The sequence below is a fragment of the Nanorana parkeri genome, unplaced genomic scaffold (assembly GCF_000935625.1).
Source record: "Nanorana parkeri isolate BGI_ZX_2015 unplaced genomic scaffold, ASM93562v1 scaffold2291, whole genome shotgun sequence".
Taxonomy (NCBI): domain Eukaryota; kingdom Metazoa; phylum Chordata; class Amphibia; order Anura; family Dicroglossidae; genus Nanorana; species Nanorana parkeri.
In genome coordinates, this window is record NW_017308559.1 from 65,354 (window position 1) to 91,828 (window position 26,475).

Consider the following 26,475-nt stretch of genomic DNA (forward strand, 5'->3'; position numbering starts at 1 on the left):
AGTAGTATATTATGGGATTAGGGATGCTCACCTTCCCAGGACCCCACTGGAAGGACCAGTGATGTCACCCTTAGGTGAAGGGAAGACTTTTTTTCACTGGATATCTGAACCAATAGTGCTAAATCCAGATCACCTGCTTGCATGCCTGCACTTGGGCATCAATTTTGGTGCAAGGGTTGGTTTACTGTATAAGACTTTTTTCATAATTAGTCAGAAATTCACCTAAAGTAGCCCTTTTATCAAATATAGGGGCTGCCATTGCAGTCATTTTAAAAATGTTGTTTGCCTGACTATGTTTGACTCATCTGCGGAGCATTGTATGCACAAGTATGCAGCAGATAAGGAAAAATGTCAGAATTGTTTATTTCTTAACTTCTATGTTAGTAACCAATAAAATGTTGAAACCAAAGCATCAAAGTGGTGTGGAAATTTTTGTAAAAACTACTTGTCCAAGGACTAAAGCGGGGGCCCAATCTACTTGTCCTGATACAATTTTTTTTTTTTTTTATCCGAAACCGTTTTTAGCAGTGCTAAAAAGAGCTTCTCATTGGTCAGCGCCGTCAGGTGACCGTGTTGACCAACGAGTGCTTGCAATTTGGGAGCGAAATTCAGAATACATGGAACAGGTACAGATAGTACACTCGTACTGGTGGACGGGAAGGACCGTTCGCCAAAAGGTAAGTATAGTGGGACGGAGATTTGTGTGGGCAATTCCATTTTCCCAAATTACTTGGGAAAGTGAATTTACCCTTTAGGGTTCGTGCAGACTTGGGCAATCCTGGGACACGCGATCGTGTGCGTTTGCATACATCTGCGTGGCAATCGCTAAAAGGTACATGTACCTTTTTTCGCGACACGCACCACGCAGTGTTTTCAACTGCAGTCGTGTGGGACCGCCCGGGCGGTATTGCGGCGGGAAACCGTGCGATCTGCCTGGCGCAACTGGAGTGCCATTAGGAAAATAATGACACTGCCAGCGCGATCGGCGGTGGTGTGCGATTCCGTGACCGCCCAGCCATCCGCTCGGTTTCGTGCACGATGACCGGGCAGTCATGGATTGCACATCAACGCCACACGGTTGCACACGATCGTGGTTGAAAACGCTGCGCATTTATTCGCATGTAGATGGTGGGGGCAGCGGGGCTAGTTATCATTTTTACAATTTTTATTTACTTTGTAAACATTTAAAATTTTCATTTATTTTATAATTTTTACTTTATCGCCTTTTTATTATTTACATTTTTATTTAGTTACATTTTTAATTACTATTTTTTACTTTTTTTTCACTTGACTTTATTGCTGTCACACAGGGGATAACAAGCCCCCGTGTGATAGCATTTGGAGATGACAGGTACTCTTTATTGACTCTGTCACCTCCAACACAGGAGTTCTACCACAGCACTGTGGTAGAAGTCCTGTGACCGGAACGAGCAGCGGCCGGGGACAGAGGCTGAGGGAGGTGACGGTGCTCGTCACAGCTCCACCGTCCGGCTCTGTCACCACTCCATCAGCGATCCTTGTGGTAGGGATGTCCCGATGCCACTTTTTCAGGCCCAAGTACATCCCCTCATGTACTTACCAATTACCGATACTTTTTCTTAAAGGGACAGGTGACTTTAAATGATCCATAGTACAACTACATGTTATGTACTATGGATCATGTTTTAACCTATTCATGTTAGCAGTGGAAAATTGTAACTCTATTGCTGGAGTGTAGTGGAGGTGTGTGCTGTATATATGTACTACATATACATTACACACGTCCAGTACACTATAGCAATAGATTTACAGCCAGCCCCATCCCAGCTTCCCTTACTCACAGTTTCACTCCGATCCCCGTAGCCTCACGCGATGCCTCTTGTAGTCGGCGCTGGGCAGGATCGCTGCATCGCATCTCGGTGCTCAGCTTGTGGGAGGCGCTCACAATTCTGCCCTGCTAACATGAATAGGTTAAATCATGATCCATAATACATATACAGCACATACGTCCAGTACACTGCAGTAATAGAGTTACAATTATCCCCTGCTAACATGAATAGGTTAAATCATGATCCATAGTACATAATAGTACATAACATGTAGTTGTACTACGGATCATTTAACCCATTCATGTTAGCAGGGGATCATTGTAAATCTAATGCTGCAATGTACGGGACATTTGTGCTGTATATGTACAGTACATATAGATATACAATTCTGCACTGCTAACATGAATGGGTTAAATGATCCGTAGTACAGGGCTACATATCATGTACTACGGATCATTTAACCCATTCATATTAGCAGAGGATAATTGTAAATCTATTGTTGCAGTGCACTCTATATGTCGTATATAGTACTTGTACATATAGAGTGCCTGCAACAATACATTTACAATTATCCTCTGCTAAAAAGAATGGGTTAAATGATCCATAGTACAGGGCTACATACAGATCATTTAATCCATTTATGTTAGCAGAGTATAATTGTAAATGTATTGTCTGCACTGTATGAGCAGTGTGTACTCTATATATACTCTATATGTGGCACATATAGAGTATATACTGCTCATACAGTGCAGAGAATACATTTATAAATAAATTTTGCAGCATAATAGTGTTCCCTCCCCCTTGCCCTCACTCACTGTGCCGGAGAGAGCAGCGACGAGTCAGCGCTGGTCCAGTGGGAGGAGCTCCAGGTGGGGTCCTAATTTAGCTGGCTCAGAGGTTCCTGCCAGCTAAATTAGAATCCCACCTGTAGCTTCTCTCGCCGGACTAGCCGCTGCGGGGTTTTTTTTTTTTCTTACTTACCTCGCCGAGCGTCGCGTCACTGCTGCTCCGGTGGGCGGCGCTCCAAGTGGGGTCATCTAGCAGTCTCCGGCCACCTAAATTAATTAGGACGGAGACTGCCAGATGGCGCTAGGCATCGGGGCATTTTGACAAGTACAAGTATTTGTCAAAATGCCTTGTATCGGGCAAGATTCCGATGCTAGTATCGGGACATCCCTAATTTGTGGTTATAGTTGTTGTGGTGTTGGAAAGAGTATTGCATGAAGGAGCTGATGCACTGTGTTATTGCAGGGTCTCTTTCAGGGCCCTTCTCAGTGTGACTATGCAAGCAGCTAAAGCTACAGAGAAATATTATTACTATAAGAACATAAGAACCATGTATGTGTGTGGTCTGTGAGTATAGATGTTGATCATTTATGTGAGAGAATTCTGTTTTTTGTTTTAGGAAATTGATGAAGAGGAGCATTTTCACGACATTCCAGATGATGATAATGATGAAGAGAATACAATTGTTGATAAAGAATCATCCGCAAATGTTACATCTGCTTCTTGGATACATCAAAATGGTACACTTGATATGTTTATATTTTAAAATATCTGCATACATTATAGTTTGGTTGCAGGATTCATACAGTCCCTTCTCCTGGGGTAACCTTTTGGGCATGGTGCCCACACAGATCTGATAACATCTGCATAAACGTATACAATATTTGGTTTCTATACCATAAATAAAGAATGCAAACATACTATTTTTTAAAAGGATTGCATATTGTTCAGCCCATATTTTTTACTTAGGTTTGGTACTAAGAAATAAAATGTATATTTTGTCCATATTTTGAATTCGGTATATACACTGATTAGTCATAACATTATGACCACTGAGAGGTGAAGTGAATAACATTGATTACCTTGTCGCCTAAAAGTGGGTGGGATATATTGGGCAGCAAGTGATCCCTGTGTGATGCTTTCGGCAATGTGTTTTTGTGAGAAAGCCTTGGGTCCTCTCCAGTGGTGTATTCTGCTTTGTGGCTGCCCTAGGCAAGGCAAAATTTGGGCGCCCCCACCCCCACTAAATTTACCCCACCCCTTCCTGTTTAATACTTTTTGCGTAACCTGCCAGCCGCTGGATACAGTGCTCGCGCTGTATCTAGCTTTTGACATGTTCTGCTATTGGCATAGCAGAAAAGCTGTGGTCTCGGGGGCTGTGCAGGATCTGTGGTGGGCTCTGCAGGCCTCGGGGCTTTGCAGGATCTGTGGCGAGCTCTGCGAGGTCTATGGTGGGCAGAGCCCACAATAGATCTTGCACAGCCCCCTGAGACCCTGCAGAGCACCCCACAGATCCTGCACAGGCCCTGCAGTCTGTAGGGTATTAGGGGGGCTGTGCAGGATCCGTATTGGGCTCTGCCCACAAAAGACCCCGCAGAGCCCACCACAGATCCTACAAAGCCCCCCCTCAGATCCTGCAGAAACCCCCTGAGACCCAGCAGTCTGACAGATCTCAGGGGGGCTGTGCAGGATCTGGGTGGGCTTTGCAGGCTGCAGAGACCCCCTACGGATCCTGCACAACCCCCACAGATCATGCAGAGACCCTGCAGGTTCTCAGGGGGCTCTGCATGATCTGTGGTGGGCTTTGCAGGCTGCAGAGCCCCCTACGGATCCTGCAAAGCCCCCCACAGATCATGCTGAGACCGTTCTGCTGGATCTCAGGGGGGCTGTGCAGGATCTGGGTGGGCTTTGCAGGCTGCAGAGCCCCCTACGGATCCTGCAAAGCCCCCCACAGATCATGCTGAGACCGTTCTGCTGGATCTCAGGGGGGCTGTGCAGGATCTGTGGTGGGTTGTGCAGGATCCGTAGGGGGTCTCTGCATGCTCAGTGGGGGCTCTGCAGGATCCGTAGGGGGTCTCTGCATGCTCAGTGGGGGCTCTGCAGGATCTGTGGTGGGCTTTGCAGGCTGCAGAGCCCCCTACGGATCCTGCAAAGCCCCCACTGATCATGCAGAGACCCCCTACGGATCCTGCACAACCCCCCACAGATCATGCAGAGACCCTGCAAGATCTCAGGGGGGCTGTGCGTGATCTGTGGTGGGCTTTGCAGGCTGCAGAGCCCCCTACGGATCCAGCAAAGTCCCCCACAGATCCTGCAGAGACCCCCTGAGACCTTTCAGTCTGCTGGATCTCAGGGGGGCTGTGCAAGATCTGTGGTGGGCTTTGCAGGCTGCAGAGCCCCCTGCGGATCCTTCAAAGCCTATCAAAAGGTATTGCGCAGCCTGGTTGGGCTTTTTTTTGTACTGTAGGAGTCGTTCCTGTGGTGTTCATAGGGCAGATTTAATTTTTGTAGAAATAGTCTTTTCCCTGTAGCCCTTTCGCTGAAATGCATCAGCCAGTGGGCTCAGATATTTGTCTCTGTCCTCCGCGTCAGAGCAAATGCGGTGGTATCGGATTGCTTGGCTGTAGATGGCACCCTGTTTAGTGTGATTTGGATGGAAGCTGGAATTATGGATGCAGCTGTACCTGTCTGTGGGCTTTCTGTACACTGAAGAACGGAGTGAGCCATTGCTGACAGTTATGGCACAATCCAGAAAAAAACACACTGGGGGGAATTTATCAAAACTGGAGTAGACAAAATGTGGCGCAGCTGTGCATGGCAACCAATCAGCTTCTCTCTTCCGTTTTTGTTCAGTTAAGATTTCAAAATATAAGGGAGATGCTGATTGGTTGCCATGCACAGTTGCTCCAGTTTTGATAAATTCCCTTCAGTGTGTTCTGATAAATTCATTTTGAGTTTGATCGATGGATGGAAGGAATTGAATGATTCATGGAAGTTTAAAAGGCTTTCTTCTGTCCATATAATGAAAATATCATCAATATAACGATAATATTTAAATGGTTTGTGAGGGTGAGTGGCTAGGAATCTGTTTTCTAGGTCAGCCATGAAGAGATTGGCATATTGTGGTGACATTTTTGTGCCCATAGCAGTCCCTGTAATTTGTAAATAGATGTTGTTATTGAAATTGAAGTAGTTGTGTGTCAGTATAAATTCAATGAGTTTGGCAATGGTTTCACTATCATGTTTTTGTCTGACATGGGAGGAAAGGAATTTGATGCAGGCCTCAATACCATCTTTATGGGGGATTATACTGTACAAAGATTCCACATCCATTGTGACAATTATAGTATTAGCAGGTTAGTGATTTGGCTCAGTTTGTTCAGAAAATCTGTTGTGTCTTGTATAAAACTCCCAGTCTTGATAACTAGGGGCTTCAGAATGTTTTCAATGAAGCCAGATATTTGTTCTGTAATTTTTTCCATACCTGTAATAATGGGTCGTCCTGGGTTTCCTGGCTTGTGGATTTTGGGCAGCATGTAGAAGGTACCCATGTGAGGATTGGAAGGTAACAAGTAATCCAATGTGTTTTGGGAAGGATTTGATAAGTTTAGTAAGTTCTTCTGTGTATTCCCTGGTGGGGTCCTGGTCCAGTTTTTTGTAGTAGTTTTTCAGACAATTGTCAGTTTTCCTTCTGCAATGTAGTCCTGGGTGTTCATGATAACTATCATTGCACACTGCAATACTGTGTTTTTGTTTTTTTGACATCTTAGGCCTTGTTCACCCCAAATGCAGACCAGATCCGGTCAGGTTTCTGCACACGCAGTGCAGTGGGTTGTGCCGCGTTTTGGATGCGTTTTTGATGCGTTCCAGACCAGATCCAGAGCAGGTAAAATAGGGCTTGCCGCAGTTTTTTCATCCGGTCTGGATCTGGTCTGGTCTGGATCCGCACGCTGCGATGTGAACAGATATATATAGATCTATATTTATATACAGTTTGTTTTCTTTGTTTTTTGTTCACTACATTTTGCAGAAGGTTACAACGATAGACATAACAACATAGTTATAGATATAGATACAGAATGTGGGAACATTAAAAATACGACCAGATATTTGCTGTTATTTTAATAGCTCGGTTTATTGGCTTGGAGTTTTACAATTCAGACAGCTGCGGCAAAGGGAGTAAGCGACAATGGACAGCCCTGTTGCATTTCTCTGCAGCCTGGAAGATTTTGCTTCATTAAATATAATGCTGTCAGACTTGCCACAAAAGACATGTACTTGTAAAAACTAAGCAATACAACTAAAGGTACAGTTTATGTAGCACATCATTTATTTTCAACACTTTAACAAAATGTTTTTGCCTTTTTCTGACAGGATTGTAATTTTTTTTTTGTCCTTCTGCGTATTGCACATTTGGTTATTTTTTTTCTTCTGTTAAAGGTATAAGCAATGTGAATCATTATGATCCCTTCAATAGAAATCCTATATTTTGTGGCGCTGATAACACAAGCCTTTGGGAGTTAAAAAAGGTATGTAGATGTGGTTCTCTGTTTTGTAGGAGATATAAAGGCAATTGTACATTGCATTGATAATTTTTAAAAGTTTCACTGATACTGTGTATACTAGGCTTAACCACTTCAAGACCAGGTGTTTAGACCCCCTTCCTGGCCAGGCCATTTTTCAGTATTCAGCGCTGCAGTACTTTGACTGACGTTTTTTCCGTCATGCAACACTGTACTGAAATGAATTTTATACCATTTTTTGGGGACAGATAGAGCTTTATTTTGGTGGTATTTAATCACCACTGGGGTTTTTATTTTTTATTATAATTAGGAAAAATTACAGAAACTTTTGGAAAAAAATTTTTTTTTTTTTACATTGTTAGGAAACATTTATTATTCCCCAGTTTTTTGGTAAAATATAAAAGATCGGGTCACGTTGGGTAAATAGACACCAAACATGTCAAGCTTTAAAATTGCGCGCACCCGCGAAATCGCAGATAACTAATCGCAGATAACTATACCCAAAATTGGCCATAGGCGACATTTTAAAAGCTTTTACTGCTCATCAGTTTAGTGTTCAGTGATTGATGGCCCTAGACTTATTGCTCTCACTCGGACGTTCGCGGCGATATGTAACATGTGCGGCGTAATGGGCGCAAAATGTACCACCCATTAATAACCTTTTGTTAGGACAGACAACGTGCACATCTAGTTTACAAATGATAATGAAGATCTGCTAGCATAGTGTGGACAGTGTTAGGCAGCAACTATAACGCCCCAGCCCCCTCCTTAAGCCCGCATTTACACTTGGCATTTGCGCGAACGTGTGCAAATTTGAGCTTGCTCACGAAAAGTACACGTCGTGCTTGTGGTGCCATTACAGGTGATGATACTCCAAAGTGACAAGCAAGACCTGCATTTTTGCAAAGGTGCAGTCAGAAATTATTCAAAGCGTGTAGCTGCTTTGCTGCATGTAGGGCAGCCTATTGAAATTAATGCCCATGGGGGATGCGTGACAAACATGATAAAAACACTGTGCACATTCATTTGCACGCACCAAGTGTGTTTAGGGCATAAACTATACATATAAGGGACAAGATAAGTTTTTTTCACTAAGTAAAAAGGAAGCAGCAATTTTTATTTATATTTTGAGTTATGCTCTGTGAATGTGTTACAGATATATAAAGTAGGTTTATCTGGAAAATTGGGAATACACTTTAACCCCTTGATGACCAAGGCCTTTTTTTCATTTTTTGGTTACACGGTATAATCCACATTTTACGCCTGAAAATTACTTCAAACCCCCAAACATTATGTATTTTCTGAAAGACAAGACCCTTTAGAGTAAAATGCTGGCAGTTGCAAATTTTTATGTTGCACGATATTAGCGAAAAATGTGAATTGTGAAAAATGCACTTAACCCTTTCGCTGCCAAGGACGTACGGCATACGGAGCTACAAAGGTGCTTCTGGCTGGCCAGCTCAGTATGCCGTACGGACCTGGCATTTACAGTTCTACTATAAGCTCATGAAGCTTATAGTAGAACTGTTCCCCGGACTGTCCCCTTCAAATTAATAGCTGTCATCAGCGGCTCACAAGACGCTGATGACTGCTATCATCAAAAATACCGGACTTATGTCCTCAATTTCTTTTTCTATTTCAAAAGGGAAATGTCAGGGGTCCATTTAGACCCCAGATATTTCGCCGCAGCGCCAACAGTAAAAAATAAAACATTATTTAAAAATAAATAGAAAATGTAAAAAAAATAAAAATTTTAAAAAAAATTAAATAAAAAAAAAAAAAAACTAATAAAAAAAGCACAGCCCCTCCCTCCCCCCACATAACAAATATGGTTTGGGGGTCTTTTACAAACGCTAGCAACGCAGCAGTTGCAAATCAAATCAATAGGAAAAAATTGCCAAAAATGGCTTGGCCAGCTGATTTGAAAAATGTTCCGGAGGGCTTGGCAGCGAAAGGGTTAAATGCTCCAAAACACAAATAGGCATTGTTTTTTTATAAAAGATGAGGTTACAACAAGTAAATAGATACCCAACATGCCCAGGTTACAAATTGTGTGCACCTGTGAAACTGACAAAATTCAGTACCCCAAAAAGCGGGACTTTACAAAAACAAAATGTATTTTTACATTTAATTTAATATTTTTAAAACTGCTTTTTGGTTTTTTTTTTAACTTTAATTGCTATCAACATGGGGGGCTTACAAGCCCCCCGTGTGATAGCATATTGGCAGTGACAGGTACTCTTTAAGGTGATACTGGGGGTCCATAAGACCCCTAGTATCACCTTTACACTTGAAATAAGCTATTGAAGTGCAAATTGCACTTCAATAGCTTATTGCTGGGCTTCAGGAGCCCAGCAATGACATCTATGGGAATGGAAGTGATGTAATCTGCATCTCTCCCGTTTCCATAGTACTGGGAGGAGATCAGTGAACGGAGGTTCGCCGAGCTCCTCCCCAGCTTCCCCCCGCCACCATAACGGCTAGTAGGAGTGGCAGCGGAGCCCGGAAAACACGGCAGGGGTATTGGGGCGGGGGCGTTTACCGGCCCGTAGAAGCAATCTAGCGGCAGAATCGCTTCTACTGTAAAGCCGACAGTTGACTTTACAAATGCAGGGTTCCGACGGAATCTGTTTAAAACGGGCCCAATGCCAGTAATGTACACTGTATATCACTGGTCATGAAGGGGTTTATTGTGGCGTTCTCCATTGCAACCACTTATTTTTCCCACACATTTATGCCATTTGTTTTTGCTGATGTATGCATAATTTTTATAGAAGGACATTGAGGTTTTTTTGTGTAGTTTTTTAAACCTTTCTCTCAAAATTCTTATAACTTTGTGTTCTCTTTTTACAGCTTTCCGATCACTTTCATCCATCTGTTTCACTCTTTGCAAAAACCATCCTGGAGGTGAGAATGAACATGGAATGAAATGTTTTATGCATTTAATTCCAAATTGTGCAAAGGGACAATTCAAGTAGTAACACTATTAACTACCTCCCGGCCGTTGTGAAAAAGTGGCCAGCCGGGAGCTTCCTGGATGTAACAGGCCGTGTATACACTTGTGCGCGAGCTGGAAGGACACAAAATGTGAAAACCGGCCCTGATGCCTGTTAACATACAAGCGATCTGCCGGCTATAGAGCCTGCAAACGAGCAGAAAAAAAGGTTCCATTAACCCTGGGAGGAATTACCCATCTTAGGGCCAGAAATAACACCTAAGCACCCAACACCAAAAAGGGGACCCTGGTGAAGAGCAGGAAGTCGGAGCAGCAGGGGATAGAGAGGGGAAAAAGCACTCTCTTACCTGTGCTGGGCTGGAGACTGAGGTGCCTGTATCCACCACTGCCTGGGCTTCCTCCATGGCGTACAGCGTGCAGTCCGGCGTCTCCCACGGCCTCTGCCGGAGGAAGATATGCCCGGAAGCTCCAGCCAAGGCCCTCCCCTTCCCCTGCACCGAAAACGAGGAGCTTGCAGAGGGATGAGCCAGCCGACCACCTGGCCAGCACCCATGGAACCCAGCCAAGGGTGGAAACAACCTCTGGTCAAGGTCCTCTCCAGACACGGAAGGACAAGAGGAGACCAGAGAACCTCCCATCTCCAGGAGCACTTCTGGCGGCCTAAAAGCGGTACCATACAGGGGGAAACATATCAGGGCAGCATGCACCGAGGTATCTCCCCACCCCCCAACAGCGCTTCTTCCGGTGACGTGTCTCCTCCGGATAAACACAAACTGAAGAATAGCCGTTGGGGGCGGCCTTTTAAGTAATGGTGGCGTGTTTTCTGTTTTGGGGGAGATACCTCCACGTCTCACATGCTGTCCTGGAAAACGTTATTGGAAATGGGAGATTAACAGCATGAATGTGTAGCTGAAAAATATACAGAAATTGCTTGAAAAATTGAGGTTTTTTTTAGGGCAATGAGAGTCCCTACTCTGCGTTAGTAAAGTGTTTGTAATAAATTGCAGTCAATGTATATTGATAATTGTATATTGTAATTCTGTATTTAGCTGTTATCTAGGAGTTTATTTTCAGTTTAAGAAAAAAATGCCTACAAAATGTAGACAAGATACTATTTAACAAATCTCCCTGAAATCAAGTCTGCCTTAAAGCAGAACCCTTGCAGTGGGGCTATCCCTGCACTGCAAGGGTTAAGTAAGTTCTCCCATCAGTTCATCTCCATATATTGCTGTTATGCCCTGCTCTGCTCACCTCGCCTACTGCAGCCTGTTCTCATAGTTCTAGCTTCTGTGACCCCATGGTTCAACACTGAAGGAGACAAATACAGTGTATTCAGTATCTGGCTTACATTTAATCCACAGCATTTGTTCCACACTTAGGACATGTTCACCCCAAGTGCGGAGCAGATGCAGAGCAGTTACAGAACGCATCAAAAATGCATCCAGTGTATTCCAATTGTATTTTGGGCTCTAGTTCACACCACAGCGTTCAGTTCCAGAGCATGTGGAAAAACTGCAGCATGCCCTATTTTTTTCCTGCTCTGGAACAAACCAAAACGCATGCAAATGCCCTGGAACACACTGAAAGCCCATTTTAGGCTATATATATATATATATATTAGTGTTTTAACAGCCAAAAACGCGGGAAAATGCACTGCAAGTGCAGAAACTCATGCAGATCTGGTCCGGATTTGGTGTGAATAAGCCCTTAATGGCAAGTATGTTTTAAGCATCTTTTCACAGGAGTGTAACGTGAGTCTCTTTATTTGTAAACCGTTATTTTTCCTTTCCACAGGGTAATTCTATTCATTATACAGGCGACCCGCTACAAGATTTTACCTTAATGAGATTTCTGGACCGTTTTGTGTACCGCAATCCTAAACAACAGAGACTTCAAGGCAAGTTTTACTGGGTTTTTTTCTCTTGCAGAGAGTTTAACTTTTTTTTCTTTTCACTAGAAGTCCAGTCTAATATTCACCACTAACCTTTTTTGTGGCTAAATAAGTGTAGAGTGAGGGTACCAATTATTCTTGCATACCTTGCTCCCAAAAAGTGAAACTGTTGGAGACAGCTAGTATATTTGCGGGAGGGGGACTTTGCAACAATAGCCGGACATGTTGGTGCTTTGTCTGTTAAAATGGCCTTGAATTCTTCTGTGACGAGGGTTTGAGAAGCTTCTATAGGTATGTGCATCCATCTTCAGTTGATTGCATATTATCTCTGCAGCAGCTTTGTTTCATCTTTGCCTTGTGACAGTGCCGAGGAAGATATAAAAATTAGACTAAATGTGGGTGTGACAGGTTAACCAAAAAGATATCCAAGAGAGCAAGGCAAGAATGAAGAAGAAAGCAAAGGTGGGAATGATCAGGCCTCATCAGGGGCTATAAAATGTCATCCAGCCCCATTATATGTATGGTATCTTGAAGGCATTGGGCATATGCTAAACATTTTAGATGCAAACTGCCTCAACACATAAAATGAACTGTGCTACTTCACTATAGGGAATGAAAAATGATCAAGTGGAGGAAAGAAGAATATGAATAACAATAATGATTTTTACCTGTTTAAAGGAGTAAATATACAGAATAGTACTGTGTATGCAAATATATTGTGTATAATTCCTGCAAATTACAATTTTATTTAAATGCAGAAAAGATCCAGAAAATGAATTGTCTGTGAAGGTTCTCATTCGTCCAGATCATGGTATATCTGTAAAAAAAATAAGTCAAGGCAACTGGACTTGCTGTACTTTTCTTGAAAACGTTTCACTGGTCATCCAACCAGCTTTCTCAAATTAATTTTCTGTATCTGTAAAAAAAAAAAAAAAAAAATTCGTTTTTTTAAATGTTAACTTCAATTAAACCAGTTTATAAATAATTCATAAATATTTTATAAAATTTTAAAGTATATTGTTTTCATAGAAATATTATAAACTCCCTCGTAAGACCACGTTTATTTTTTATTTTCAGGGTGTTATGCAAATAATTACATTAATAGAGAAATGTATTCAACTGCAGGAAGGGAATTATAAATTGTAACCTTTCAAATAATATAAAATATACTCTGTTTCCCGCTATATAAATGTTTAACCCCTTCATGACTGAGGCCCTTTTTTTTTATTTTTTGTACCCATGTTATATTCCAAATTTTAGGCCTGAAAATTACTTAAAACCCCCCAACATTATATATTTTCTGAATGCCATTGTTTCAACAGGTGAATAGAATTAAACATTACATTGAATTTTTGTAATATACTATTTTTATAACATAGTATAATTCCATAGCAATTAACATAGGGTGGAAAAAAATTGTCAATTGAGTTAATCAAAATTAAAAAATCCTAAACCTGCGGTTGATCCAGAGGAGTAAACCCTAATAAAGCCTGGTCCAACAAATTGACGTTCTAGAGCAGCCTCAGGGATCCCTTAAACCAGCCTGTTGCCAGCACCATGGAAATGAATTACGCTAATCCAGAGAAGGTGGGATTAATTCTGTCTGGCCCTGCTCTGCCCTGCTACCTTAGCTGCGTCTCCTCATGTGATGTAGGAGTGATGTGAAGGAGGAAACTGAGGACCCTGATGTGAAGGGGGAATTGCAGAGAGAAATATATTTACACAACAGGGCTCTAGAATGAAAAATAAATGTTCCCAAAGCATTATGGAAGCTCTACACAAACTACACTCTCTAGAAGTAAAAACATATCCTGTCATTTGAACTTCTTCTGTTCGTTTTTGACATGTTTACTCAAAGATTCACAGAAACTCGAACAGAGGTACAAATATAGCAACAAATGTAGTAGGCCTCTTGCCATGGGTGAAGCCCAGTATCAAAATGTCATATTTCAGACAATAATTCAGGCCTGCCGCTGCAAGTAGGCCCGGCCAACACGGATCTCCTCGGTATCCTGGAGGGTGACCAGCCGCAATCAGGCAGTGGCGGCCCTCTATTCAGGCATATTAGAGGGCCGCTCGCTCCTCACTAGGGACCTGAGAGGCCCCAGCGAGCGGCCCTCTAATGTGCCAGAAGAGAGGGCGGCAGCCAGAATATTTAGCCTTTATGTTGTAAAGCCTTGGAAGTGGGAGTGGCTAAATAGACAGGGTTACATCGGGTAAATAGACACCAAACATGTCAAGCCCTAAAATTGCACGCGTCAGCAAAATTGCAAAAAAACTACCATACCCAAAACTGGCCATAGGCGATGCTTGAAAAGCTTTTACCGCTCATCGGTTTAGTGTTATCAGTGAATCATGGCCATAGAATTATTACTCACAATCCGATGTCCACAGTGATGTATAACATGTGCAGCACAATGGGCGCAATCGTAGTTTTTGCATGTAGGCACACCCGATGCATGTTTATGTGGGGATGGGGAAATTTAAAAAAAAAAAAAATTTATGTGATTTGATTTTTCTTTATGCTCCTTTTTTAATTTTTTGAAACTTTTTTTTTTGAAACTTTTTTGCTATCATAGGGGGTTAACAAGCCCCCTATGTGATATCAAATTACAGTGACTGGTCCTCTTTTATAGAGACATCAGGGGTCTCTAAGATCACTAATGTCACCCAGAGACCCACAGAGAAGCTGACGAAGTAGAGATCTGCTTCACCATCTTCTCTCCGGCTTCTGTAGCCGGGATGACAGCTGAATGCAGAAGTGATGTAATATACATCACTTCCTGCATTCTGATAGCGGAGAGGAGATCAGAGGGAGATTGTGTACTGAACTCCCTCTGATCTCTGGTGACAGAGCGGCTGTGGTGGTCCTGGCCCGCACCGAGCACAGCAGATCTCGGGAACGGCGGGGTGGGGGGCTCTACAGACGCCAGAACGCTTGTATTTAAACAGCCATCGCCGACTGTTTACATTTACTGTAGTTTTCTTCTTAAAATGCCCACCCGCATCTACAAGGCTGCTTGTTTAGGTTTAGGTATGGGAGGTGGTTAAAGTCCTTCTTCTTTTTTTTTTTTTTTTATATAGTTTTAAAGTATTTGCACACTTAATGTCATGTTTTGCTAAAATAAGCATCAGATGAATAGCAAAGTGATAATTGTTTTTTATTTGCTCAGAAAGCAACAGAGGCTTTTTAAGGCATCAGAAGAAGAAGTTGTATATGAATGAAGAGCGTGAACCAGGTAAGAAAATATAAGATTTCTTTATAAGACTGGCATCAACTGTTTTTTATGCCTACATCATTAATGCATTGAGATAAGATATCCTAACAATTACAAATTGCTACATTTTGCAGGTCTTGCCAAAGGATTGCATTCCTCAAAATTGTATTAAAATACTTTTTTCTACGTTTATTTTTTTTCTCAGATAAGTTTTTATTGGTTTGCATTTGTAAAAGAATAATAAACAGGCATATACAAATATGACTTACAAAAGAACAGTCGGTACCATTACTGAAGTTACATAGGTATACGCATGTGGCACACGGGCATAAATGATAGTGGCATGTCCACGCAAAAACAACAAATGTGGCCTAGTACAGCAACGTGAGGTGTTCATGACTATTCGGGAACAACTGTCATATAAACAACGTAGACATTACAATCTGGCAGCACCTCTCCACATGGTGGCGTTGATGCACTATTGTACCTCAGCACTACCGACCTATAGGAGGCCTGGCTAGTAATTAGAAAGTTGCTTGTCTGGGAATATGAGCATCTGGGCCCCTACCTCAGTAGGGTCGGTAGTGCCACCAGAATGTATACGCTAGTAGGTGCCCCATCTGAGTACCATCTAGTGGCCGTACTTCGTGTCAGCATTGGCGTGGAGCAGATTTTGGTACCTGACAAGACTAACACAGAAAGCAACAGGAGGAGGGGGGTAAGAGAGGTATGGGGGGCAGGCAAGGAAAGCAGAAGAGGAGAAAGAAGAGGGAGGGAAGAGAAGATTCGGATTGCTCTGAGGCATATACCATCACAGAGGTTCGTGAAGGTAAGTTACAGAGAACAGAGCCGGCGTAAGGCCGAGGAGGGGGAAGTACTTGTCAATCCAGGGAGACCATGTAGTTTCATATTTGGTCATATGGTTATTGAGCTGCGCTGTCCTTTTCTCATGCGTCATAACCCAATTGACGTGGTTGACCACACTTTGGATACTAAGGGAATTGGTAAGCCAATTTTTTGCGATTTCTCTCTTGGCAGAAGTTAAATTGTTTGCGGAGGAGTCCTTCTGGCTTACAATTAAGCAAAGTAAAAATGGGCTTTTGGTCAGGGGTTTCCGAGAAAAGTGACGACAGGAGGGCGAACACGTCATCCCAGAAGGTCGAAGCATGCGGACAGCTCCACCAGATGTGGAAGAAGTTGCCTAGTTTCGGGCATCCCCGAAAGCAGTTGGGAGAGCACTGAGGATTGTAAAACGCCACTCTGGCAGGCACCCTGTACCAGCGCAGGAGGACCTTGTAGTTAATTTCCAACATGCTTACACATCGCGAGCTAAATTTCGTATTTGCCCAGGATTGCTCCCAGCTGTCGTCATCTATAGGGGACTCTAGATCCTTTTCCCATTGAGGGACATATGAAGGGGGGGTGTATCTGTGGGGGTAATCAGAGCGGTGTAGAGGAGTGAAATGAGTCCTGGAGTGTGGGGGTTAGTGCGGCAAACTCTCTCAAATGAAGTCGATGTGGGACTAGTTTGTTGTGGGGTGTACTTGGATAGAAAATGCTTGATCTGGAGGTATCTGAAGACCTCCTTCCCTGGGAGTTGGCAATGCTCTTGTAGATATGGGAAGGGTTTAATTCCCGAGGTGGTCCTTAGTTGCCAAAAGGTGCTAAGATTACGGTCTGACCATGCTGAGAACTGTGCTGCAGAGCTGGCGCAAATAGGGGGTTCGCCATAAAGGGCATGAGGGGCAAGCTGGGGGAAAGGTAGTCTTGACAGAGTCCCAAAGTCGGAGTGAGTGGGAAGTGATCGGGTTGGTTATCTTAGGTCTCTGCTTCGGGTTAAGCCAGAGGAGGTTGGCAGCTGACGTGGGGCGTACCATAGCTGATTCCAAAGTCACCCATGCTGGAGTTTCGAAACCTGAGTGCTACTTCACCAGTTGGCCTATTTGTGCTGCCTGGTAATATTTGGCTAGGTGAGGAACTGCCAACCCCCCTGGGATTTTGGCAGGTGAAGTGTGCGTCTAGGAACTCTAGGCTTCTTGTCTCCCCATATAAAAGTAAAAATTTGTGCCTGCAGTTTTCTGAGAGTTGGACTAGGGATCACAATTGGTAGTACCCTAAATAAGTAGAGAATCTTCGGCAGTAGCGTCATTTTGACCGCAGCTATCCTGCCTAGCCATGAGAGTTGGTATTGGGACCAAGTCCGCAGCATTCGTGCCAGTTTGGTCACCATCTCAGGATAGTTAGAGCTGTATAGTGTTTGGTAAGAGCTTGTCAGTTTGATTCCCAAGTAGGTGGTCAGAGCTCCAGGAGTAGGGGTAGTTGCTGGCCAGGGATTCCACTAGTGGTGGGGGTAGGGAAACATTCAGGGCCTTGGATTTTGAGTGATTGATACCTAAGCCCGAGATTTCCTCAAATTCCGACAGAAGCGCTGTCAAGTTGGGCAAGGTGATGACAGGATTAGTTATGAAGAGCAGTGCGTCATCCGCAAACATGCATAGCTTGTGAGACACACCCTCATGGTCAATGCCGGAGATGTCTGGGGACTGGCACAATTTTTGTGCTAGCAGTTCCAAAGCTAGGGCAAAGAGGAGAGGAGATAGTGGGCAGCCTTGTCGAGTACCCCTAAGGATTGGGAAAGGTTGGGAGCAAAAGCCGGAATACTTTATGCGAGCTGAGGGTTTATTATAAAGGGAGGAGATCCAAGTTAGGAAGGAGGTTCCAAAACCCCATTTCCGTAGGGTATAGAAGAGGTACGGCCAGGAGACACTGTCAAATGCTTTTCTAATGTCAAGGGAGAGGAGCTTGGAGGGGATTTTCTTAGTTATTGCTACATGCGATAGGAGGGTGATCCTTTGGATGTTATCGCTTGCCTGCCTAGTAGGAATAAAACCAACTTGGTCATTGGAGATTATCTGGCCTATCACTTTGTTGAGTCGATTAGCTAGGACTTAAGCCATCAGCTTGATGTCCACGTTGAGCAGTGAAATCGGTCTGTAATTAGAAGGGTTACTATGGTCAGAAGCTGGTTTGGGGATCATGCAGATCAGGGCGGCAAAGGAATCCTGGCCCAGGGTCTTGCCCCTGCGAAGGCAGTTAAACGAAGTCAAGAGAGGTATTAAGTGGTCTTTAAAGGTAACATAATAAGCTGCAGTGAAGCCATCTATTCCTGGGCGTTTGCCGCGGGAAAGTGTGGTGATTGCCAGTCCAACCTCCTCTTCCGTAATAGGTTCCTCAAAGGAGCCCGCTTGGGATTCTGATAGGTGGGGAAGGTCTAGACCCTCAAAGAACTGATCCGCTTGTGCAGTGGAGAAGTGGCCCTGGGAAGAGTAGAGAGCAGAGAGATGCTGTTGAAAGGTGTCAAAGATTTTCACTGGGTTGCTAGTGTGGGTGCCTGTGTGTGTGCGGAGCTTAATCGGTTTGAAGGACTGGTCCAATTGTCTGAGTCTAGAGGCCAGAAGGGAATCAGCCTTGTTACCCTTAAGATAAAATGTATGGGCTGTACGGTGAAGTTGCTTGGTGGTATGGTTAGTTAGAAGGAGGTTAAGAGTCTGTCTTGCAGACTCTAGATTGGACTTATGTATTGGTGACTGGTCTAGAGTGAAAGCTTGCGAGCAGGAATTGAATTCCTGTTCAAGCAGCGCCAGTGTCTGTAAACGTTCCTTCTTGAGCCTGGAGGATAGTTGTATGATCTGTCCCCTAAGGACCGGCTTGTGTGCTTCCCATAAGGTGACAGGAGAGATGTCAGGGGATTGATTGAGAGCAATATATTCTGTGATATAGGATTCTAGTAACATTTTAGATGTGGGGTTGGCCAATAGCGAGTCATTTAGTGTCCAGATGGGGGATCGGGAGGTTGGCAACATGGGGGGAAGTATCCTAGTGACAGCCGAGTGGTCTGACCAGGGGATAGTTAACATTTTGGAGTGTTTGGAGGAAAGCTCCAGGAGGGGGAAGAGATTCCCCCAATAAGAGAACTAGAGCCTTTAGGTTCTTTCCATCCAGGAGGGGGAAGAGATGAAGATGAGTATTTGGAGGAAGTTTGAACAAAAATGTGGTCTATCCTAGAGAAAACGTGGTGTGGGTGGGAATAGTGTGTGTAATCTGTCTTGTGTGGATTGACCTCCCTCCAACAGTCCACCATGGAGTAGGATTCCAACAGGTCCCTAAAGGGTTTCGCTGTGTGCAAGCATGAGGAGGATGATTTTGATTTGTCCCTATGAGGGAACAACACCAGGTTGGGGTCTCCACACATAACTACTGCACCCGTCGAGAGCGCATGTACTTTATCGAGAAGGTCCCTGAAGAAGGCAAGTTGGTCCACATTGGGGGCATAGTATGAAACAAGCGTGATTTTGTTATCGTCTAGGAGGCCTGTAAGGATTAGATAACGACCTAGGGGGTCTTGGGTCTCGGAGTGGCAGACAAAGTTGACCGATCTACGGATCCCTTTCCTTTTGCAGGAGACATTGGCCATAAATATCGTAGCAAATTGGGAACTGAAGTACTTGGGACATGATGACCTAGAAAAGTGGGTTTCCTGAAGGAATATGATATTGGCATGGGAGGATCTAAAGAACCTAAAGGCTCTAGTTCTCTTATTGGGGGAATTTAGGCCCTGTACATTCAGGCTCAGCAATTTAAGGGTCATTGGGAATCAAAGAACAAACAATGCAAAGGTACTCACCCTGCCTACAGTAGTGGAGTCGGATCAACCTCCTTGGGCATGCCTCCGCGCAATCCGAATCAGAAAACTGGAGTGGGATCCAAGAAAGGGAAAAGGACAACATACAATAAACATGAAAACAAAAAATGGAATATGGGGTGGAAAAATTCCACAACTATCTCGGGTCATTGGGCAGTGTGAACCTCACGATCACAGACTACCCAAGGATTCCAAGAAAATGGGAGCACAGTGACATGCTCACCCAGGCAAAACTCAGTAAAACAGAACAGTTATCATATAATGCATGTAAACCCGGTAACCGAACTCAAGGTAACTAGTTAACATATAGTGCAAGTTAGCCTCCGCAAAGGAACGAGGACTCGGGGCTATGTGGTCACGGGGACCATAGAGTGCAGTCAGTCGGGGAGAACACCACTCCCGACTCGGTGGGAAGTGCAGTAGTACCACACCACCCGCATAGGTGAAATATAAAGAAGAGCAGAGTTGGGTGTAGGGAATGAGGGGTGGTACTTCCACAAAATAATGCAAAATGAGGGGATCTAGAACTTGTGGCTAAGTGGCTATTGTTGGGCAGCAGCCCATTGATATGGAGAGGGGTAAGTGACATATGCAGGGAGTAGATATCAAACAGCTTTTACAGCATGCAAAGTAAAATCAGTTCCTTGCAATCTAAGAGTTACCAGATAGATATGACATGAGGGGGAAGACAGCCAAGATGAAATTGGATCTGCTGCTGGAGTCATTTTGTCTGGTCTCCGGTACTCCGGTTTCAGCAAGGATCGCAATAGGAAAATTGGGGTGTATAAGTTCGTTGTTGCAGGGAATGGACAACTTCAGCCTCCTCAGAGGCCCATCAGGGCAGGTGGTGGACGGGCGGGCGGGCATCCCCCCAGGTAGGGCCAATATGTTAGTCAAACAGGTGGTCAGCCAGTCCTTCAGCGTGGGGCAGTGTTTTTCGTGGTCATCTTCACAGCAGGACCTCTGGAGTCTCCAGAGTGATTTTGGTCAGAGTCACTACGTGATCTCTTGGAGGAGAGTGCAGCCACGTGTCTTGGTTCTGATGAGGTATGTGGGGGGTCCATTAGGCGCAGAGAGGCCAATTTTGCTTGGGCGTCTTCCAGGGTGACACAAGCATGATGTCTACCCCCGTGCGAGAACAGCAGTCTAAAGGGGAACCCCCACTTATATTGGATGCGGTGTTTGTTTAGCACTTCCAGACATGGGCGAAGTGATCTATGTTTGGCAATGGTCGTGGGAGCCAAATCGGTGAAGAGTTGGTACTCGTGGCCCTGAAAAGTCAGTGGGCCTTGTGACGCTTTGGCTCTGGCAGCCGCCACGAGGGCCTCTTTAGTGCGATAGAAATGGAGCTTCACTAATACGTCTCGAGGGGGTCCATCCTGTCTCCTGCGGTTCAGCGCCCGATGTGTCCGTTCTATTTCCAATCGTTCGATTGGGATGCCTGGGGCTAGTTCCTGGAAGAGTGCCGTGGTGGAGGAGAACAAATCCACAATATGCTCCGGGAGTCCCCTGATGCGGAGGTTTGATCTACGCGACCTGTTCTCCATGTCTTCCAATTTGGACAGGAGCTGTGCATTCTCCTCACGGAGGGCATCAAGGTCACCAGCTACAACTGTCAGGTCAGTATTTATGGTGTCACATCTGTCTTCCAGGGCTGTTGTGCGGTGCCCTATGTCACGGATTTCTTTGAGTAGTTTATCAGTGATTTGTTGCTGCTGCTTACCCGTCTGCGAGCTGCGGACGCCCGAGGTCGACATCATTCGGTGCCGTGATGTGTCCGGTTTCAGGTTAGGTCAATGGTTAGTTTGGGGAGCGGGAGGCTCCGTGCTACGGCGGTATTTGCCTGGGCGAGCTGCGGAGCTGTCCTAGAAGGCGTCCTCCATCGGCAGCTTCGCGCATGCGCCTCTACATTTATTTTTTACACTAAAGCTGGCTATAGACATAAAGCTTGGGCAACAGTGTCATGACTTAAGCTGAGTACACATGGATCGAAATTGAAACCTTTCCCTGCCAGCGCCATATTACTGTGCAGACTGTTGACCTGTGTAAAGCTGACTGTTGGCTTTACACTGGAAGCGATTCTGGCGGCTAAGCCGCCGCCAGATTGCTTCCTGAGGCTGGTTGAGTGGTCCCCTGCCTTGCTCATGCTGGGACCGGCATCATGAGTGTCAGCAGGGAGAGAGACCAGTGAACATCCGTTCGCCAATCTCCTCCCCACTGAGTGGAGCCGGAAGCGATGCTGATTGCACCACTTCCAACTCCTCTGCTGTCATTTCCTGGCTGGAGAAGCCCGGGAAGAATCTGTCCAAGCCTAACCTGCGCTTGAATAACTTCTTTTGAAGTGAAAAGGTGACAGACCCCCTACTGTCACCTTAAAGAGAACCTGTCACCACTAATATGCTATCACTTTGGAGGGCTTGTGAGCTCCCCTATGTGATAGCAATTAATTTTAAGTGAAGAAGAAAAAAAAGTTTAAATAAAATACATTTAACCTCTTGCCGTCCGCCCGTAGTAAAAAAACGGACGGACAGCACTGCAGCATCTGCGGGTTGCCGTCTCCAGACGGCAAAATAAAAAGAAAATTTGGAATTTCCCAACCCCTGCAAGCGCGTTGGGTGCGTCTACGTACAAGAACATGATTGCACTACACATGTTGGGTATTGCAATTTGCAGGAGAATGAGTGTAATAATTCTAGGGCCATTATTCATGGATAACTCTAAACTGATTTCATGTACAGGCTTTTAAAGCATTGCATATGGCCAATTTGGGGTACTGTATTTTGTTGCCGTTTAATGGGTGCACACAGTTTTTAAGCTCGGCATGTTGGGTATCTATTTACTCGGCACAACCTCATCTTTTATGTTTTACAAAATATTGGGTATTGTGTTTTTGTGCAGTAAAATTAACTGAAGTGTGATTTTGGGTTTGATAAAGAGTTGCGTTAATAACGGGGGATGTGAAAATTTGCAACTTCTACCATTTTATTCTACAGGGTCTATGCTTTCCGGTTTTAAGTCATTTTCAGGCCTAAAATTAGGATTATAACATGTGCAAAAAAAAACCCGCTTGCAAATGTATGTTTGACACTCTTGTCATCTGTTACATTGGATTTTGCTTGCAGTCTAGATGGTCATCTGAGGTCTTTGCACACCTTAAGCCTAAGCCAGTAACCTTGAATACACAAGGTTAGGTTTACCTCATAATCTTTATAGGTTAAGAAAGTGTGTTATCGTATATACCTTTACTGTAATGTTACATGCTTTAATTTTCAATTTTGACTGTTATTTTATTCTAAGTGAGGTTAGCACTGTGTTTTAGGATAAAATACTGAACAAAGTTGGGTGTGTCACAATTTTCCAGATTTATCACAATTTTAATCGTTTCATGCAGGTTGGCCAAGTTATAATTTAGTTTTGCAAACCCTTTCCCTGCCACCACCGTAAGGCATACGGCGGAACAAAACTGTTCCCAGCTGGCCAGCTCAGTATGCCTTACGGCGGTGGCATGTACAGTTCTGCTATAAACTCATGGTCGCTTTGGCGACCATGAGCTTATAGCAGAACTGTTCCTGGACAGTTCTCTGTAAATTAATAACTGTCATCAGCGGCTCACAAGCCGCTGATGACCGATATTATCAAAAATTCCGGTCGCCCGGCACCGCTGTCCCCGGCCGCCGGCATCTGCAGCCTCTCATCCCTGCCCAGAGCCACTCCAGGCAGGGATCTGTCACTACATGGATACCTGCTTCTCTACCCCTAGGGTTGCCACCCGTGTGGGAATCACCCGGACAGTACGGGTTTTGAACCCTGTGCCCGGGCGGGAGCCTCTCACCCATACTTGGTGGCACCATGGCGAGCGATGGGCAGCAGGGAGCGAGCGGCAGTCAGCGAGCACCGGGTGGCGCTGTCTTCAGTAGCTCGATTCTCCCTCTCTCTAATTCCTTTGATCCTCAGTGGCTGGCACTGTGTGAGTTAGAGAGAAGGCAGCTCTGCGCTCACCGAGAGAGCAGAGAGAGAGAAGGCATTCTCCAGCAGTCGGCATTGACAGCACTTTCATCTTAACAGGTATGTCTATTACATTTTTTTTTTTTTAAATAACAATTGAAAGGGAAGAGGGGGGAAAGGGGGGGGGGGGATGGGGGGTTGGTATAACATTACAGTATGTCATGCTGGTTGTAATATTGTGAAAGGGGCCCTGTTGTTTTGGCTGTGCAAGCACCCCTGGAGGTGTTAGAGCTTGGTCACACTCATTGCGGTGTGTTCCAGAGCGGTAGCTGCTGGAACACACAGCAATCTCCCCCCTTCGTTCTGGGGGGGGGGCATGGCGATATATTGAGGTCAATGGCACTGCAGCAGTGCCCTTCATCCGCATTGTTATCGGACGCATGCCAAAACATTGCCTGCGTTTCCGGGCCAGTGAGAACGCAAAAAAATGCTGCATGCTATCTTTTTTCATTCGCAATGTACCGAAACACAGGCAATGTTTTGCCACACGTCTGATTACACGCAGTTGAGGGTGTGTGGCTGCGGTGCCATTGACTTCAATGGACTGCCACATCCCCTCCTACCCCAGAATGAAGAGGGGAGTTTGGTATGCGATTTAACTTAAGTGCATTTTTCAGTGAAAAATGCACTTAAGTTAAATTTAGTGCCATAAACTTTTTAAAAAAATTTACATTATTTTTACATTTATTTTATTTTTAAAACAGTTTTTTTAAACTTTACCTTAATTGCTTTCACATAGGGGGGCTTACAAGCCCCCCATGTGATAGCATATTGGCAGTGACAGGTACTCTTTAAGGTGATGCTGGGGGTCCAAAAGACCCCTAGTGCCACCTTTACACTCCAAATAAGCTATTGAAGTGCAGATCGCAGGCTTCGGGAGCCGACCAATGACAGCTATGGGACCGGAAGTGATGTAATCTGCATCGCTCCCATAGAACAGGGAGGGGATCGGTGAACCATGGCTCTCCACTCTCCTCCCTAGCTTCCCACCGACACCCGAGATGCCGGTCCCGGGCCCGCAAGGGGAGCAGAGGAGCCTGGGAAACGCAGAGGGTGGGGGGCGTTGGGTAGAGAGTTTAAAAGCGATCTGGCGACAGCTGAGTCGCCAAAATCGCTTCTACTGTAAAGTCGGTCGCCCGCTCTACAAATATGAACATAGTCTGTTTTAACCCCTTGGGAACGCATGATTGAATTATCCTGTCATGGGTCAAGGGGTTAACCTCCCACAGTAGGGTATTCACCCGGACAGTCCGAGTTTGAAATTCTGTGTCCGGTTGTGAGCCCACCTCAGAGCCGGACACATTATACAAACCGGACTTGTGGCTAGTAACTTGTGGCGGGCGAGCCGGGTGCCACGGTTTTCAGTCCCTTGACTCTCCCTTCCTCTGTTTCTCCTCCGCTGCTGGCGCTGTGTGAGTCGGAGGAAGTAACATCAGAGAGGGATAAATCATCCTCCGGCAGCTGGCGTGAAGCGCTTTCATCTGGGACTGCATCTTAATAACATGTATTTACTACATTTATTTAAATATCAATTGAAAAGACGGGGAGGGCGGTGGTATTGTACCTCAAACATGTCCCCCAAAAAATGCCATAGGTAACCTGTGACATTTTTTGTGGTGGCATCTTTTATGTGCAATAGTACATATCGTGCAATACAGATGTCACCAGCACTAAGATTCCATGTTAGTGCAAAATCCATTTTATTGATAGTTTTCATTCAAACGACAAGCACTTTCAGGGCCGCGCAGGGTCCCCTTCATCAGGCTCAGAAATAACATTGTATAAAAGTACCACAACCTTTATATACTAGAATGTCATTTCTGAGCCTGAATGACAACTATCAAACTATCAATAAAATGGATTTGCACTGGGGATGCACCGATACTAGTATCAGTATCGGTGCAGATTCCGAGTATTTGGGCGAGTACTTGTACTCGCCCAAATGCTCCAATAGCAGAACTTCCGGTCAGAGGGAGATCTCGCTCTGACCGACAGTGCCTAGGGAGCATGGAGCCGGTCTTCCTTTCCAATCAGTAAGCCAGGTGGGTTATGACCTGCCTCCTGGGTTCCTGGGACCCAGCTTCACTTGTTGGTCAGCAGCCTGGCTTCCTAACCAATCAGGAAGCCAGGTGATACATCATGACTTGCGCCCTGGCTTCCTGATAGGTCAGGAAGCCACGCTGCCTAGCAACAAGTGAAGCCAGCTTCCTAGCCAATCAGGAAGGCAGGTCTTGACATGCCCCCCGGCTTCCTGATTGACTAGGAAGCCGGCTTCACTTGTTGCTAGGCAGTCCTGACCAATCAGGAAGCTAGACGGCACCTCATGACTTGCCGCCTGGCTTCCTGATTGGTCAGGCAGCCTCAAGTGAAGCCCATTTTCTTTCGCTAGAACACCGGCTTCACAGGCAATCGGGAAGCCTTGTCATGATCCACCACCTGACTTTCTTATAATCGGGGGTACAAGGCACCGGTACTCGGTATCGGTGAGTACTGGAAAAAACATATAAAAAAAATATTGAAAACCTGGTATCGGTGCATCCCTAATTTTTAGGGATGTTCAGATACAGGTGCCAATACTTGGCATTT

General features: G+C 44.8%; 1 protein-coding gene across 1 annotated transcript in view; it reads left to right on the forward strand.

Annotated features, from left to right (window-relative positions):
- The window catches only part of CEBPZ (CCAAT/enhancer binding protein zeta), a 136,627-nt gene that overhangs the window by 58,609 nt on the left and 51,543 nt on the right, over positions 1 to 26,475 (forward strand). Inside the window, exons 4-8 of the mRNA XM_018573239.1 lie at positions 3,214 to 3,334; positions 7,035 to 7,123; positions 9,971 to 10,024; positions 11,868 to 11,974; positions 15,142 to 15,203. Coding sequence (XP_018428741.1) covers positions 3,214 to 3,334; positions 7,035 to 7,123; positions 9,971 to 10,024; positions 11,868 to 11,974; positions 15,142 to 15,203 — 433 coding nt within the window. The remainder of the gene's footprint in view (positions 1 to 3,213; positions 3,335 to 7,034; positions 7,124 to 9,970; positions 10,025 to 11,867; positions 11,975 to 15,141; positions 15,204 to 26,475) is intronic.